This window comes from Perca flavescens, chromosome 13 (assembly GCF_004354835.1).
Source record: "Perca flavescens isolate YP-PL-M2 chromosome 13, PFLA_1.0, whole genome shotgun sequence".
Taxonomy (NCBI): Eukaryota; Metazoa; Chordata; class Actinopteri; order Perciformes; family Percidae; genus Perca; species Perca flavescens.
Genome location: NC_041343.1, coordinates 16,425,558 through 16,443,781, shown reverse-complemented (window position 1 = coordinate 16,443,781; position 18,224 = coordinate 16,425,558). Strand labels below are relative to the sequence as shown.

Here is an 18,224-nt window from a genome sequence, read left to right as displayed (position 1 = left end):
GTATACAACTGACATGACAATTTGACAATCCAAACATCAACATGGATTGCAGTTATGCAGTGTTTGACAGCATTCTAAAGAAATGCTTGATTTATGTTTAAAAATGAAAATTTTGAGCATTCATTTCTGATGTAATTGAGGCAATTGGATTTGGCTCATGCTCTTTCATGGAAAAGACAAACGATCATCAAAAGGTCACAATGACTGTGAATATAACCTTAGTCTGAACTCAGTGAGTCACCACGCACATGCATTGATTCATTAGTACAATTGTTATCTGCAGCATTTTTAGTAGAGATAGACCGATTATTGTCCCTGGCTGACAATCGGTGCGTTTTTTGGCAGTTTGCAGATTATCTGTATCTCTACTTTATTTGCCTGATAACCGATAGTTTGGCTCCGCTACAGCTCTGTGTCTGCCCCTCTGCTTCGGTTTGACTCACCACTGAGTCTGACTTAATGTCCCACCCACAACACTATCTGACTACCTTTTACTGGGTGTGATGTTGAAAGTTTCTAATTTATAAAATAATTGCATAAAGCAAAGTTTTGTGTTGGATTTTGTAACATTCCAAAATCTTTCATTTTCACTGTGTATGCATATCGGTTATTGGTTTTATTAACTAATAATAATTGGTGTCGTCGGCCTTGAAAAAACAGTATCGGTTGATCCCTAATTGTTTGTGTAAGGAAGGTGCAAAATTACCAAAGTGTCTCCTATACCTGGTGGACATCTCTGCCTTCACTGTGCCATCTGCAGATTGATTGAATCTGTTTAAACATTAAGATTAGTGTTCTGGGTGAACAGCTAAGGGCCAACTGCTCGTTTTTAGGCCCTGAGCTGCTAAATATGAAGCTATTTGGTCCTCAGATGTCAAATATTCAGCTGTCTGAATCAATTTGCTGGCTGTTTGTGCTTGTGTGAGCACGTGTTTGTGTGTGTGTATCTAAGTGCACATGTACGTGTGTGCATGTGAAATGTCAAGCATTCCACCTCTCCAGTATGCAACCATGAAAGCTTTGATGCATTCAGGGTATCTGTGCCTGAGCAATTTAGGGGATAGGCTTTTAAAAGTTTTCCAAAGTAAATAACAAAATAAGAAATGCCTGACAGACTTTTTATTAAACACGTAGCAGAACTTTCTCTCAAAACTTAATCTTAGCAGGAAAGTTAAACTTTTGAGACAGCTGTCTGTTTTTTATCCTGGAAGAGTGCCTCTATGAAACATCCTTTCATATCGTCCTGAAGATTGGTACGGTGTTCTCTGTGATAGAAAAAAACTTGACTGTAAATCTCCAAAGATCCCTAACAAGTCCCCTCTCCCCAAGACAAGCACCATAAAACATGAGAGGAAGAAAAAGAGGAAAAAGGAGATGGAATGTAGGCCTTGGTGGGATAAAGGGGAGGAATTAAGGAGGCATTTTATGAGAGCTTTCAGACGCAGTTATCACCTCTGAAAGACACAGGCAAACTTTTCTTTGACCTTGAGCATTCTGCGTCTTCTTTCTTTGTCGCCTTGCTTTGCACATGTCTTTGTTTGAGTATAACATTCAGCTTTTGATTAAAAAGAAAGCTTTTTCTACATATTTTGCAATGTATTTATAGTTGCTGACAGGTATAATAATTACAGGCAGAGATCAGTGTGTTGCCTATGCATCAGAGAAACTGGTGTCAGATAAATGTCAGCTTTGTTTCCGCTGTACAGCTGAAAAGAGTAAGACTACATTGTCAAATGAAGCAATACATCCAGTAATTACTGCCTTTATTAGTAGAGCCACTTATCATCTAGGAGGTATAGAGAAAAATACCTGAGGCAAATGGGAATAATTAGCTCACTCTTAGTGGCAGGCTTTTTCTTTCTCTCTTCCAGTAGAAAGTTCTAGAGCACAGACTTGGGGGAAAAGAAACCATATTTTATAATAGATTTTCAAAATGAAAATGTGGCTGTACCACTGTCCACTTTCTTTCAAATGCTTTTCAAAGTCATTTTTGAAGGATAGCTGTATTGGGTATCCTAGAAAAGTCTCTGTATAGACCAAGGCGCTTGTTCTTCTATTTTGGAGCCAGAGGGGGAAAATGTATCCCTCTGCAAAACACAATAGGGTTTATAGGCAGGAGCTGTCTCCTCACTGACCTGCTTCTCACAAGGACTTAATGAAGTAGGGCTGGTGGAGGTGTCCCACTGAACTCGGCATGGCAGGTAGAAACTGATGAAAGGAAATCATTTCTGTCACAGGAGAAAATCTCCACAAGCCAATTACTATATGGAGTATGGCACATTTTACATTTAAAAAGCTGGTGTGCCTTCGGAAAGGTATAACATGTAATGGAGGTTGAGAAACGGCTGAGATACAGAATATACATTAAGCTTTTCAATAAACATTGCATTCTGTTGCTTCTCTCTCTCTCTATCGCACCCTCACTCACACACACACATACACAGACCAGCTCAAGTCTCCAGATGGGTTGTTGACAAGAAAAAGAGAACAGTCACATCCACACACAGGCAGCTGAATGTATATTCTGAAATTTGCACTTTTCTCATTATAAAAGTGTGTCAGTTGAATGAGCAAACACCTGCCAAGGATCTATTCTAATACATACTGTCCCTGGATAGACGAATGGATAGGGAGGGGAGGAAGGAGGGGAGGCCAGTGGAAAGGCTGGAAAATGAAAGGACAGGAGGGAGGGGGGGGGGAATAAAATGGCTAAGTGAAATGTGCAAACATGATAACCTTAAAGTGAGTGAGTTTGGAGTCATGACTGTTTGCTTATGCATGCACTCTGTATGCCAAAACAATAAACACATCCTTAATGTACAAATGTAATTACCCTTCATACACACACATGCCCACACACTATGGTTACTCACCTGGTTCTTTTAATGATGGAAAGAAGCCGTAGGAAAACTGCTAGATATGCAGCCAATTTAGATATGTAGGTATGTTCTGTATGCCTACACAGCACACCGTAATACAGCTACATGGTGATGTGTTGCGATTTTAGTGAGACTCTGGCAATATATGATAGATGAATCACAAAACCATCAGCTTAGTGATAATAGACGTAGGTTTTCTCATATTGAGCTGGAAAAAGCTTTTTGGACCCTGAATTCACTTTGGTTCCCTTGGTCTGAAAGAAGTGGACAAAGAGATTGCCATTTAGCTGTTGTGGGATCCACACACCAAGTGTTGTAAACGTTAATAATGTATTGGACAGTTTTGGGGCCCTATGTCATCCCTGCATCATAATGTTAATAGCGATCAAAATGAAACTGGCATTTACAGCATTCGCTACGTCTGACTGTGTCACAGTGAGATGTGGATTCTCAACAAAAAAACCAAGCCCCATAACTAATAATTGGGGTTGAAGCAGGGGAAAGGTTGTTGTGTTGTTATGTTTTTGTGACTGTACTTGTGGGTATTCATGGGATGCATTCACAAGCTACAGTACAGTATGAAAATTTGGAAAACAAATAATTAGCAGGACGTTTAAAAAAAAATTGGGTAGCACTTTATAATAACTATCCATAATTCATCATTTATTAAGCATTAGTTAACTATTAGTTAATGGTTTGTTCATTATTACTTATTAATTGTTCATACACAGTTCATCATGAGTAAAGTATTTGTTCACACAGTTATAAATGGTTTGTTCATAGTAAATAAGCCTATTAGTTAATGTTATGTTCATCATTATTAATTAATTGTTCTTACATAATTCATCATCAGTAAAGCATTTGTTCACATAGTTATAAATGGTTTGTTCATAGTGAATAAGCCTATCTTGAAAAATATGTTTGTAAGTACATGATTTATACTTAACAAATAATGAAACAACCATTTGTAAATAAAATAATTACGGCTAAATTGTTTTATTTTCTTTTACTTTATAACAGTTGTGTACATGGCTTTATATTTTAAAGATTTAATGCTTTAAAGTTATAAAAACGCTCATGAGTGGAAGTTTTATCGAGGTTACAGCAACGCCCCCAGTCACAAAGTGTCCCGTTGACAAGACGGTGATCCTTGAGAGGTTAAAAGTTTATTAATTCTGAACGCGTCTGGCCTGTCTATTTATATTGCACCAAATACGACACTGCTGCACTCCCTTGTGAAGTCGTTTGGATGAAAGGTTCTCAAAATAATCAAAATGCAAACAAACAGACACATAGAGATTCCTGCCTTTATTAGAGATAATAATATGTTCCAAAGCTTCGAATATTCGATGCTCATTACTACCGAAGCTTCGAAGCTCAAAAAATGGTATTCGGACCAGCCCTAATTGGTAAGTATTTGTAACAGATGTGTTAACACCCCATCTTTTTAGTTTAGGCCTTTTTCTAAATCATAACATTTTATTTAAGACATGAACAAATGTAGGTCTAGATCTAGTCTGTTAATCATTAACTTCCTAGTTTTAAACAACCTTTTACGTTCCTGAGTACCTAGTTGATAATGGTAAAATTACTTAATTTACAAATGGTTAATGCATCATGTAGGAATTATTAAAAAATATACTGATAAACCTTTTACATGGGCTTACTTACTATGGACCAACCATTTACTAACTGCATTTACAAATGCTTTACTGATTAGAATGAATGTAGGAACTATGCTTTACAAATGATAAACAAATAAATTACTACTAGTTTGTAGATAGTTTATAAAGCAAAAATTATTTAATTTACTAATGGTTTTTGCAATACTTAGAAAGTGTCAAACTTTTATTTATAAACATAACTTCCGAGAGCCTTATTTACTATAAACAAACCATTTATGAGTGTGTATACAAATGCTTCATTCATGAGAATTAACATAGGAGCAATGCTTTACAAATTAGGAAGAAAGCATTTAGCAATAGTTAGTAACTGGTTTATAATGGGAAAATGATTTCATTTACAAATGGTTGTTTCATTATTTGTTAAGTATAAATCATGTACTTACAAACATATTTTTCAAGATAGGCTTATTCACTATGAACAAACCATTTATAACTATGTGAACAAATGCTTTACTGATGATGAATTATGTAAGAACAATTAATTAATAATGATGAACATACCATTAATAATAGGCTTATTTACTATGAACAAACCATTTATAACTGTGTGAACAAATACTTTACTCATGATGAACTATGTATGAACAATTAATAAGTAATAATGAACAAACCATTAACTAATAGTTAACTAATGCTTAATAAATGATGAATTATGGATAGTTATTATAAAGTGCTACCAAAAAGGGTAAAGTAAGAAGCATCTTTCATGGGATAAAAAGTTGCTAGGCCTGAGGTGAGAGGAAGTTATCTGGTCAAAATTTCCATACACACTTTTTTTATTTTATTAACCTGTTACTCAATAATGGTTCAAAGATTATGATTGAATGTAACATCATACTTTCAAGAAGACTATTTCACTGGCTGACTGAACGTATACCCCTTACAATAAAAATGTCACTTTAATTTAATTTGAAAGAAACAAAAGATATTTAACCTTTTCTCTGTGCAGCGTCTCTCTGTGTCACTTTTCCTTCTCAAAGATGTGCCTTTCTTCTCATCCATTACAGTTTTTTTTTTTAAAAGACAGCTAACTTTTCCCCTCTCTGTTCTGTCCCTTTCAGAATACTGTTAGGGAACAGATAGCCTTGTGGCTTTGGTGTTATGGCCGTTTACTCTGTGTTATCTGATTGGTCATGGCTACATTCAGAGGAACCTCAACACGGCCTATAAGCCGACGGTCATCAGCCGTTGTAATAAGATGAGGAATCTTTCCGCCCCCACTGGGTTTCTGAATATCTAACTGCATCTGCTTTGGCAAACTCAAAAAATTGTAACGTCTCAAGGTACTGTGTTATTTCTGCTGAGATTAAGGCAAGCAAATGTATAAAAGACAACTCTCTCACTCTCTCTCTTTCTCTCTCTCTCTCTCTCTGTCTTTCTCTCTCACACACACACAAACTGTAAGCTCCTTCGTACTTCAGCAGCAAAATAGACACAGGTGTATTGACCATTTGTTGCAGTGACAAAGTGCAGCTTTGCTTCCTGTCTCTCTGTACACAGACAGACACAGATTAAGGCTAAATGAGCAAAAAATATGTTTGTATATTCAGTAAGTAGTTATTGTGGAATACAAGTCCTCCACTCTTTGTTGTTGTCGACAGTGCCGTCCTCCATGAACACATTCAGGACTGACGGTACTAATGGACTCTAATGGATGGCAGGCAGCTGCAGCACCTTCACAGACAGGTAGAAAAGGATACATTCATCTCCTCTGCTCTCTCTGTTGATTTTCCAACCTTTCACTGGGCATGGAATGAGAGACAGGAGGCTACATTGCTCCTGAGAAGAGGGAGAAATAGAGACCTTATTTTTTATTTCTAGAAAAATCCAAATTAAACCAATTGAGTGATGTGTGTGTGTGTGTGTGTGTGTGTGTGTGTGTGTGTGTGTGTGTGTGTGTGTGTGTGTGTTCACTCCTTTCTTATTTTGCACATGAATGGTCTTTAGAATCTCCAAGATCAGCTGTAAAGTCTGCATTTGCAAAATATTTCAAGTGCAAAATCAAAACAAATCATGGAACCTTGGTATTCATATTTTAAATATAAATGTATGTATATATGTCCCATTTAAATTAAGTGAGACAAATAAGCTATAAAACTATCAGAACTAAGAAGAATTTAAAGACAGAGCCATTCATGTGGGACTATTTTTAAGGTTTTGTTCATTTGATTGAAAACATTTTTTTTCTGTATTTTGACTTTATTATAGCATCCTTACCAGTTATATCACTATTGTATGGTTATATACGACACCTTTCATGTTTGTTTGTTTTTAAATCCACCCTTCCAGGGAGATCAGGATGTTCCTGCTGTTTGGCATCTAAACTACCCTGATCTCTGCCTGTAACCACTGAAAAAAAAGCAGTTTAGTTGTTGGGCAAAAATAATTTTTCAGCATATTGTAATTCAAGTGGTCTGAGAGAAAAGTCAGAATTATCCTAATCTTCAAATTCAATAAAACTGGAAATCTTTATTATTACTAGTAATATTAGTATCTGTGTTAATTACCATATCATGCAGGTGATGATTAACAGGGAGTTTTGATATTACTAGTTATATAATCAAGTTGCTTCAGCCGAGTCACGTTTCAATTAGGCCCTCTTGTTATAAATGCAGATGCAATGTCATCATTACCTTGCTTAAGTAGACCAACAAGTCAAATAACTACGTGTCTGACCCTCAGTCTCACACAAACAACTTCCCAGAATGGGCCGTTGAAGAGAGCGAAGGAAGAAAGTAGAGCTGCATCACCACAACCAGCAAGCCAGCAACAGTAAATGTATTTTCTGACATTTGCCTGCTCATACTTCCTTGCCCAAAGCAAATACGAAAACAGTTGAAAAGAAGCATTGTTTAACTTGTACACATTCACAAGTTAGAGGAGCTGCCTGAGTCGACAGAATGAGGTCTGTGGGGGTAGGAGGAAGGAGACAAACTGACAGAAAGAAATAGAGAGGCAAAGAGAATCTGTTCTTTGTCTAGAATCAGTCCAAATAATCTATTCTTTGTCTTAGTGCATCTTTGATGAGACAAGGTATACACATTTTGTGTATACATACTGCATGAAATAGCTATCTTTTTCAGGACAGGTCTCGTCATTAACTGAACTGCCAGTGCGTTAGAATAGATCCAATTCGGTGGTCTTGCATTGATGGCAATGTGTACTTATACACACACGTGTAAAAACAGGAATGTACTGTCACCCGTGCCAAGCCTAAAGATATGTCTTGTGCTCATATCAATGTGTCAAGCCTGCTCAGGCTCAGTACACAGCATGTAGAGATAACCGGTGTTGCGAGGGACTGGAAGGGACAGAACAAATGCAATAATAAATGAAAGAGAGCAGCTGTCGTTTAGCCAAACTGATTACAACTCTATTGCCTTTTACTGTAGGTGTTTAGCGTGGAACTGGAAAAGCAAAGCTATTCATCCCTCGGCAGACCAAATGACATGAGATAGTGTGCTCGCTGACATTTCTCTAAATTTTTCAGTTCTGTGATCATTGCAGCAACGCATACACAGACGCTGTAAAAAGAATGCAGCTTATGTACCAAAAACCACCTTTCCCAGTCACCTCAAGGGCTATAGACATTTACCAGGGACTGACAAATTACAGCTATAGGTGGGTGAAAACACTGATACTATAGCAATTGGAATTGATTCAATCAATCAAATGTAAGACACTTAGACTTGTGGCACAACAATTAATTGTCTCAAGTTAACTAAAAGCTGTTTTCAAAGTTAATTGACTGTTACTGCAATAGACGTCCTTCGAAAAATAACACTTTTTATATTTATTTCATCTTTTTTTATAGATTTTTAATTGATCACATGTTAAGAGTATAACGTAGGTATTTGTAGTTTGAGAAAAGGTCATATGCTTTGTGTGAAATAAATTATTTTTGATGCTGGTTTAAAGCTGAGGATGTTGAATCACTTTCAGTGTTTTAGATACCTCTCATTTCTCACCTCTCAGCCAGACAATTTTTAAAGTACTCTACACACAGACTGTCTAATGGCCCATTGCTGTTTAAGTCTTTTTGGAGAGGTTACAAAACCAGGGTGCTCTACTTTTTATATGATTTTTTCCAAATTATGATAAGATAAGAATATTCTTTCATGTGGCCTTACATAAAAGAAAATATAAACACCTCTATACAAATAATAATAAAGCAAAGTAGCCTTGGCTACTCATATTAAATAAGTTTTGTAGAAAGGTGTTGTACTTGCAAAAGGAAGGCTTGCATAGATCTCTTGAGCAGCCAAGGGCACAAACCTTCTCACAGACAGAATGAATGTACTTGTTATTGCACTCAACAATCCACATAGTCTTTTTTTGATGTACAAACCAGCCTTTTGTGCAGTTTTGTTTTCTATATAAAAATGCACCCCTTTGGATACAACAGGCAGGAATCACATATTTTTTAAGGTGCCACCACATTCTGAAGATCTTTCTCTCATTATCACAGATATGAAGTAGAAAGTCTACTTCGAAGACCATGGAGTATCTTTCAACAAGCCATCCAATTTCAGCAAATCCATTTCAACCCTCACATCTTGCCAAATTCTCATTAAGCCTTTTTCTCAGCCTGTTATTGCAGTATTGATTTCTATTCCTGTTATGTCTTTTGGAAGATTACATTTTCATATAAGTAAAATGTGTACAAGGGTTTCCACCCTTGTCCACCAGAGAAGACTGTGTGAGTTTGGTTCACTGTAGAGGTGTACTGATACATTTTCAGATTCAACAGAAAGTTCAATTGTTGATTGTTGATTAATTATGCATTTAAATCTAAACATGCATACAGTATTTACAGTATTTGTCAACAAAATTCGAATGTTTAGCAACATACAATAGAAGGACAGCAAAATATTAATATACCACTGATCTCTCTTTTCCATTTTGCAGTTTCCTGCTGTTGCTATCTCACATTCGTTAATGTCTCCCAGTGTGCCTCCTCTACATTGTCTCTTTTGCCCTCTCACTGTCTATTTGACTGTGTTGGTGCATAGTGTGCCCCTATAGAAATAACATGTAGAGAATGGACATCAAGCTTCACATAGTTTCTAGTTTGAAATGTTTACTAGCTCTCGGTCTGTCTCTCAGCTTTAAGGGACAACAGGATTGAGCTGGTGCATGCATCGTGGTCGGAGTTGACCATCAGCATCAGTGATGTCACGCTGACGGATGAAGGCATGTACACCTGTTCTCTCTTCACCATGCCTGTCAGAACAGCCAAAGCCTACCTGACTGTTCTAGGTAAGTAATATTTAGTATTTAAAGGAAATGTTAATTTGTGAATACACATAAGATACAGTCTGTAATAGCAGTTTGTCGGTGTACACACCTTTCCTCAACATAAATCTTTCCTGTCTGGTTTAACATAGTTAAGAAAATCCTACATTTCCCACAAGTACTGTAAACAGCAGGGGTTGCTTTCAGTTTCAGAAAAAAACAAAGAAAAAGTTGCATCCCTCACTTATGCATCCAGTATTTCTCGCAATGGCTTATGGTCTACGTAGTCTACTGTCTGTGGAAAATTATGGTATTTTTTGCATCTTCTATAGTAATTTATCTCTACATCATTTTTTAACATGCAGAATGCTTCAGAGAGAAGCTCTTGTTCTTTGAATTGTAGGAACTGACCAATAGACCTGTTTTTCACAACAAACATTTTGACATGTCATAGTAGGAAAAGCACAGGTGTATTTAAATACATTAATGATAGCTGAATTCCACTTAGGAGGAGGTCCTGGTATTGTGCATGCTGACTCACTTCAATAGCTTACTGGGACACTTAATGGAACTGAGCCATTGTTAATGTTATCAATTTCATCTGCACTTTTCCTACTATGTCAAGTGAACATTTCTGCTGGGAAAAAGGTCTATAGTATAAACTGTTGAGTGTGTAAATTTTAGACCTTAAAACAACAATACATAACCAAACGGGCCCAAAAATGCAAGGTATAGTACATTATCACTGTATATGTATAATAGCTGTTGGCAAAAACATGTTGAAATTTTTAATGAAATTATGTGGAAAGTTAGGCCATGGGCCAAAGGAAAAGAGAGTATTTTTTGGTGCAAATCCCAGAATATTTCAAAGGTTTGTTAACAATGCAAGACTTGAAAAAAGTAGACAGTTATTGTTCAAGTGTGTTTGTCTGTTCTGTTGTTGTTTAAAATGAAAAAATAAATAAAAAATTGATCTTAAAAAAAAAAGTAGACAATTCTGCAGTCTTGGTGGAGGTGAAGCTTTGAGTACTTTCTCGTTGTGTTTTCTGTTGATTTTTCAGTTTAAATAATGTATTAGTTTTGCTTTTGTTTAAAAAAAAAAAAGAACAAATTGACTATGGTTACACATACTCTGTTGCTTACCATCATCTGCAGACAAATGTGAACATACTGTTGGGTCCTCTAGTAATGTTTGTGTTGTGATCATCGCCCCACACAAACATTGTTTCATTTCCTTCCACTGGGCTTATTATCTTGCCAATTAGTTTCCGCTAATGTTAATAGATGTCCTAGTGCACTCCAGGACCATTAGCTGGCTCTCTGTGTTAACAAGCATTCAGAGAATTAAAGACATTAAAGGCTACTGCTTAATAAGGATATGGAGAAAATTATTGTTGCAATACTGAACAATAGTTAATGGTGCAATCCAGGAAACATAACAGAGAGAAACAGAGAGATTTAATAAACAAAAAATGTTTTGGGAATGGCCTGGTTTATCTGCCTCTGTTTCAGGACAGTGAGTGCTGGGAATGAAAACAAGAACACACTGAACAAATACTAAACTGTTAAATAAATGTGCAACAAAATTAGCTTCACATTCAGATCTTTTCAAAATATTTTGGATAATCAATACAAACGTGCTCATCTATTACCCACAAATTGAATTTTCAAAACACTATAAATACAATTATAAATAAATCACTATAATTATTCAAATATGAATTATAGGGTGTGAAAACAGTAATGTTATAAACATCAACAAGACTAGTCTACAGCCATGCTAGTGGCTCTGTGAGGCTGTATGTTGGCACAGCTGCGCTTTGAGCCAAATGTCAGCATACTAACTTGTTCACAATGACTACGCTAACAGGTGTTTAGGAGGTGTAATGTTTTACCATGTTTACCATCTTAGTTTAGTGTGATAGCATTCCAGCATTTGCTAATTAAACTAAACACAAAGTACAGCTGAAGCTGATAAGAATATCATAAGTTAGCAGTTATTTGGTCTTAAATTACTGGAACATTTTGACCCGATGGTGGGGCTAGATGTTAATGTTAAGTGGTCACCAAAGTTATTACAGTTCATCCTGAGGGGCACATGAATGTGTTCAGTTAATGTTTAATGGTTATAAGAGTTGTTGAGACATTTCTCTCAAAACCACAAATGTGAACCTCATGGTGGCATTGGAGGAAAAGTCAGGGGATCACCAAGATTCTAAGAATTCATCCATGAATGTCCGTACAAAATGGCATGGCAATCCATTCACTAGATATTTCAGTCTGGACCAAAGTGGTGGACCTGCCGACAGACTGACATTGCCATCCCAAGAGCCATGCCACTAGGTTGGCCAAAAAAATGCTCAACATGACAGGCTTTAGCATTACAAATGCACAACACAACAGCGTCATTGTTATTAGTAACTGACTTTGATTTTGGTTCTAAGTAACTTCTCATAAACATGACTTCTCTAAACTTTGAATAAAATGTGTGATTAGCATAAAGAAATGTGACCACAATGGCCACAGGCAATATTGGTGATTCAGTGAACAGGAAATTTCACCTCGCATTAGAAATCTAGCTCTCTTTTCTTTTTCACGTCTTCAAAACGCTGTTGGTCATGCTTAAACAGTCATGCAACCGTAACCGTACAAATTATACCCCCAGCATGTACAAATCCACAACGCACAAATGAGCAGAGAAACATGCACAGTTAAGGGGAACGTGACTGTATAAGATGAACGTTGTATTTGATCTGTTCTGGTTCGGTCTTGGAGCAAAACCATCAAACACTTCTCTGAATCAAGCCACACTTACTCATTCACACACACGCAGCACAGTACTTAATTAGATATAGGGACACTTCACATACTTGAAACCTAGACATTTGCATAGAAAATGGTATAGTATTTAGATAGATTAAGATGGATACATCTAACTGCATACTGTATCTACAAAGCAGCAGCCATTGTTAGGATTGCGGATACAGTTCGTTCACAAGGATGGTAAACAGAAAACAGGAGGACCTTTAAGTCTGGTAATAAACCTTACACGAGGTGGTGAGACAGACGAGGCCAAAGTCAGTCAATGGCATTGACTGACAGATCTTTCAGTCACTCAGCCTGAGGCAGACTTATTGCTCATTGACATTAGAAGGGCAGACTCCACACACCTAAAACACTCATTATAGGAAAGGCCAGTAATTAACATGTGCTGTACAACCTCGTGGCCTCCTATGTGGTCACCTTTGCTACCCCTAACCCACATTGTCACACACACACACAAAAATATTTTTCAACTTGTGCTGAAACGTGCTAGCCATGAAGATGTTTTTTTCTGTTGTTTGTTTTCTTCTGTAGCAAATAGGTCTAGTGAAAACACAGCTGTTGTATTTGAGTTGATGCAAAGACAGATATGATACAACCTGGCCAAATTATAATTTGGTTGAACCTACCCTTAAAGATGAGGACCAGAGATGAGAAACCATTCACGGCTGTGTCAGCAAGAATCCTCCCTGATGTGTTCTCAAGCAGGAAACTGCTCAGGGATGCTGCTCTGTAGTCTGCTCTCTAATCTACCTGCAGGAACGCGAGCTGGAGGAGAATTTCCAATAAGGCATTATAATATTATTGTTGCATTATGACATGCTGCTGTGTGTGAATTAGATCCATCGCTGTGATTTCCTGTTCCATCCTTCAGGTGTGCCGGAGAAGCCAGAGATCGATGGCCTGACCAAACCTGCCATGGAGGGAGACCACATCACTCTGACCTGCATGACTCACGGCAGCAAGCCCGCCGCCGACCTGCGCTGGTTTAGGAATGAAAAGGAGATCAAAGGTATGTAACATCTGTATCTGCATTTACATCTGCATCACTGCCACTTTAACACAGTGTGTGTAATGTCATACAGACGGTATACGATACGATACGATACAACTTTATTGTCAGCCAAAGGCTGAAATTCTTTGTACATCAACGGTTTAATTTTTGCTATTTTAAAACATGGCAAATCGATTTTTAGAAACAAAATCAAAGTCGATAAATTGGACTACATATTTGTTTTTGTTAACATTTTCTCAATTAAGCAATTTATTATAGTACTTACTATAGTTTTAAAAAGATAAAACCATTCTATGCTATTGGCAATGTTGCTACACATTTACTGATATTTCCAATACCAAGCTATACTGTAGTTTTCCTTTAGGGTAAAATACTCAACTAGGCCCACAATTTAAAATGTTATATATGCAGAGACATCCCCATCTCCATAGTGCTGTCAGAAACGAACAAATATGGATTTTCCAATCCAGCATGGCTCAGACCATGCTTTATAATAAACCGAGCACAAATGTACCATAACATATGAATTTGTGTTTTAGAATACTAAATGGGCAGAAAGTATTTTCCATAAAACTGGTACCATGAAACTGCTGCAGTGCATCCTTTAACAGTGTGTTTTTGTTCTGAACAAGTTGTTTCTAATAGAGCAGATTCAGCATGTGTTCTCTGGCCTGAGACCGATACATTAACCTCCCTTGTTATGAGAGGGCTGTTCTAAATCACACTGGCTGGACTACACACCACATTTCCACCTTGCTCCTGCTTTGTTCTACTTGATGAACCATCCGCTTTGTAATTGTTTGAACAGGAGACCAAGAGATAGAGAGAGAAAGAGAGTTTTTTAGAAAAGAGAGCAAGGGATATGAAATGATGAAATTAGGTTTCTGAGGAAGAGAGAAACAGATGCGGTTTTGTATCAAATAAAATGTAGAACCCAGTGGGACAGACTGTCACAGATCATCAGCACGGTTGCAGAACTTTTCACAAAGGTTTCTCTGCTGTTTCACAAAGTAGAATAAAGGCAGATAAAAAAAATGCAAATCACTCTTTTCTAATTTAAATTGACTGCAAGTGAAACAAATAGATAGGCTTGAGAATCACAGGTTTTCTTTTTCTTATATTAGAACTGCCAAAAAACAATGCAGGTTTGGTAAGACACTATAATGGACACTACAATCAAAATCTTTGTGTAACCCAACAGATCAGTGAAACTCAGTGGTGAGAATAACAAGCAGCCAGGTGTTGCACATCCTAAACACCCAATTAAATGTAGAAGAATTTAGAGTAAAATCACATTTGGGATGCAAAATACACAGACACTTCATTTCACTGCTTATATACAAAGGATTAATACATCACAAAAATCCTTTTTGCCAAAGCATGCATAATTGTTCTTATTAACTTTGCATATTAATGCTTTCTCTTTCTGCTATCAGTACTTCTCTGATATCACAGACAACATTGAATACAGTATGTCTGTCTTCTATCTTGCGCAATGTACGCCAGATAGAAGACAGTCAATGTATTCCCATTCTTACATTAAAACAGCACTGAACCAGCATGCTTACAGTTTTCCTACCCTTATGCTCATTGACACTGCCAAAACCTCACATGTTTATTACTTGAACATAATTCATGAATATGAAACGGAATACTTGATACTCTCTATAACCATTATCACATTTTTATGTTATATAAACAATAATATTATCAATCTCTCACTCATTAAATGCTGTTAATGAGTAGATCCCCAAATTGCATTATATATTATTATTATTATTATTATTATTATTATTTATTTATTTTTTACATGTTTCTAATCTAACAAATCACCATGTTTTTAAATGTATTATAGTAATTTATCACTCCACTTTATACTGTATGTCCTCTTGTTGCCCTTCTGAGGAACATGAAGCTTATAGAAGAAGAATATACGCTAATTAGCAGAGTGGGTATTTTCCCTTATAGGGTTATTGTGTCTCTAAGGGTGATTATTGTTTCTCCCACTACTGAGAGAAGAGTTTCCTGTAAGGCAATAGAAACATAGCCAGGACATAATGTTCTTTTAATTTAACACAGAAAGCTACCAGGTAGTCGGAGATATCCTTGGTGGTTTGAAGTGAAGGTAGTCTCAAGAGGATACGACTTCTTATTAAGGTCATATGCTATAATTCTCTCCTCAGCTTGGCACACTACTCCCTTTAATTTGGGTCTTGTACAATTTTATATCAGTATATTATTCACTGTGCCAAGGTTGTATTTCTTTGACCAAAAAGGACACGAATATTGTGTTCAGCTTCACCCTTCCTCTGAAATCTTGGTAACATTGTCCCAAAACAGAACGCACAACCATGAGACTTTACAAATGTCAGATTAGAAGATTCTTATCAGATGTGCTTTTGGCCTCATCAAGAATTTCGATCAGATGGGTGATGTGTCGGCCCTCCATGAATTCACTGAAAAGCTCTCTTGGTGTCTACCAATACACCCTTTCTACCCCGGCTTAAGACCCAACAGCTCAGCCTGCTATCTCGCATTAGGGTTTCCCAGGGTCCACAAGCAGATAAGCACAAATCAATGCTGGTTTTGCACACAGTTTTAAGCAGATGTTATGGTATCTTTCCTTTAAATTAACTGTAGTTAGGAGATGATACTGAATCTGTGTCCTCATGTTTATTTAGACTTCCTCAGAACATCCTCTGCGCTAACAAAAAAAAACACACACACTGTCTCTTGACAGTAAAGACAAAATTCTAATCGGATTTTGACATCACCTCTGATCAAACCAAATCCATGAACGTTTATACACATTTATCCTTAGTGGCTAACCTTGTCACCATTACCTTTTTTTACACCATAGAAGTTATATATAAATTTAGAAAAAGTATATATAAATGCTGAAGCCCCAGTTGGTTTCACAAGTTAATGACATATTGATCCCTGACAAGTAGCTGTTTTTTATTAGCAGCCACTCTCCGGCGGTTCAACGTTCTTTCCACATTTAAAACTGACAATATAAATAAACATGAAGCAAACAAACACAAAGGGCAACCCACGTTAATACACAATGTATGTATGCATGTGTATGTGTATGTGAGCGCACTTGAAGTGTTCATCATCCTGCATCAGGGTGTGTTCAATGTAAAAAAGCCATCTGATTGTGGGTGACCATGCTCGGAATAAATGACAATTGTGACATATTGGTGTGGGATCTGGGGGAATAGAGAAGATTATATTACCGGCAGAGCCACTGGAGCAGTCCATCACCCATTCGCATGCAGTTAACGGACACCCTATGCTAAGTGTGTGTATCTTCGTATATGTGTGTGAGCAAAACCGACAGATGGAGTAGACAGCCTGCATGTAAGGACATAAGCTTGTGTGTGTGGAACGGAATCCAATATTCCTATTTCTCAGTCTCTTTGTCCCTCAGATCCCCTCAGTCTCCACCCAGTAATGATATATTTCTATCTCAGTTACACACCGTAACCCAGAGAGACCTCTGCCAATATCACCACATGTAGCACTTGTTTACACACCACTGAACCAGAGGGAGCTGTGTGGAGACCAAGAGCAGAGATGAAATGAATATTTATTTCAAATAAGGGTGGGGATGTTCGCTATCGGACTAGTATTATCATACTCTCCGACCTAAACTGTAGAGGTTATTGCTTCATCATGTTAGGCGATAACTCGATTCCAAGGGGGCTTAAGGAAGAAAACACAAAGATTTGATTCGAATTTGCTTGCGGTCACATCCCTATTCTGTTGTCAAACTTGTTAGTCAAGGACAAGGAACTGTTACTGCAGACATCCTTGTACTATTTTAGGTCGTTGTTTGCTGACTTTTCAGTACGCTATCACTCAAGTCTGCCCGTTCACTGAAGAGTTGAACAGTGACTGAACAACCTTTTTAAATAGTGCTGACTGCTTCTTCATTTATGGGTAATTGTCCTTCCTGTGAGTGAGAACAGAATAATGACCATCATTATTTCAAGGTTTGCTCTGGAAAGCGCTATTGAGGATAGGGAATAGGCAATTGCTTATAGAGCTTATTTCAAAGAGGACGATGTTGACGTTGATCGGACTGCTAGTGGCATTGTGAACACTAAAATAAGAATTAAGCTCAGTAATTTAAAGTCGTTTTCCAGAAAAGAAAAATACATTTTCAGTCATTTCGAAAGTGTTTGACAACCTTGCACACTACTTAAAAAGTCTGTGTTGGGACTACATTTATACTATCCAGCTCCCTGGGGTGGAGTGGATCAATGACCATTAAAGATGTAATTTCAAGATGGCTCCTGCAAGTCACAGTGGCATGAATAAAAGATGTCTAAGTCACACACACAAAAATGCATATTCACTCTCTATATCCTGTACACATGCACAAGAGCATAAGTACTTGCATGCATGTGCACATGCCTGAAATGAGTTCAGTGAAAATCTGTTAGATTTTTATATTAATTAACATCAATGCACTGGGTTAAGATGAGACATCTCTTTGTAGCATCACAACTTTAAGTTAAATAGTTTTTGTCAAACTCTTTAACCACAAGATGGGTAGAATAAAGAGCAAAAAAATCTAGA

The 18,224-nt window shown here is 37.1% G+C and overlaps 1 protein-coding gene across 2 annotated transcripts in view; it reads left to right on the top strand.

Moving 5' to 3' along the window:
* cadm2a (cell adhesion molecule 2a) overlaps nt 1–18,224 on the top strand; it is a 234,078-nt gene that overhangs the window by 180,260 nt on the left and 35,594 nt on the right. For both annotated transcript variants that reach the window (XM_028595315.1, XM_028595314.1), the window contains 2 exons: nt 9,671–9,823; nt 13,497–13,634. In XM_028595315.1, the coding sequence (XP_028451116.1) occupies nt 9,671–9,823; nt 13,497–13,634 (291 nt within the window). The remainder of the gene's footprint in view (nt 1–9,670; nt 9,824–13,496; nt 13,635–18,224) is intronic.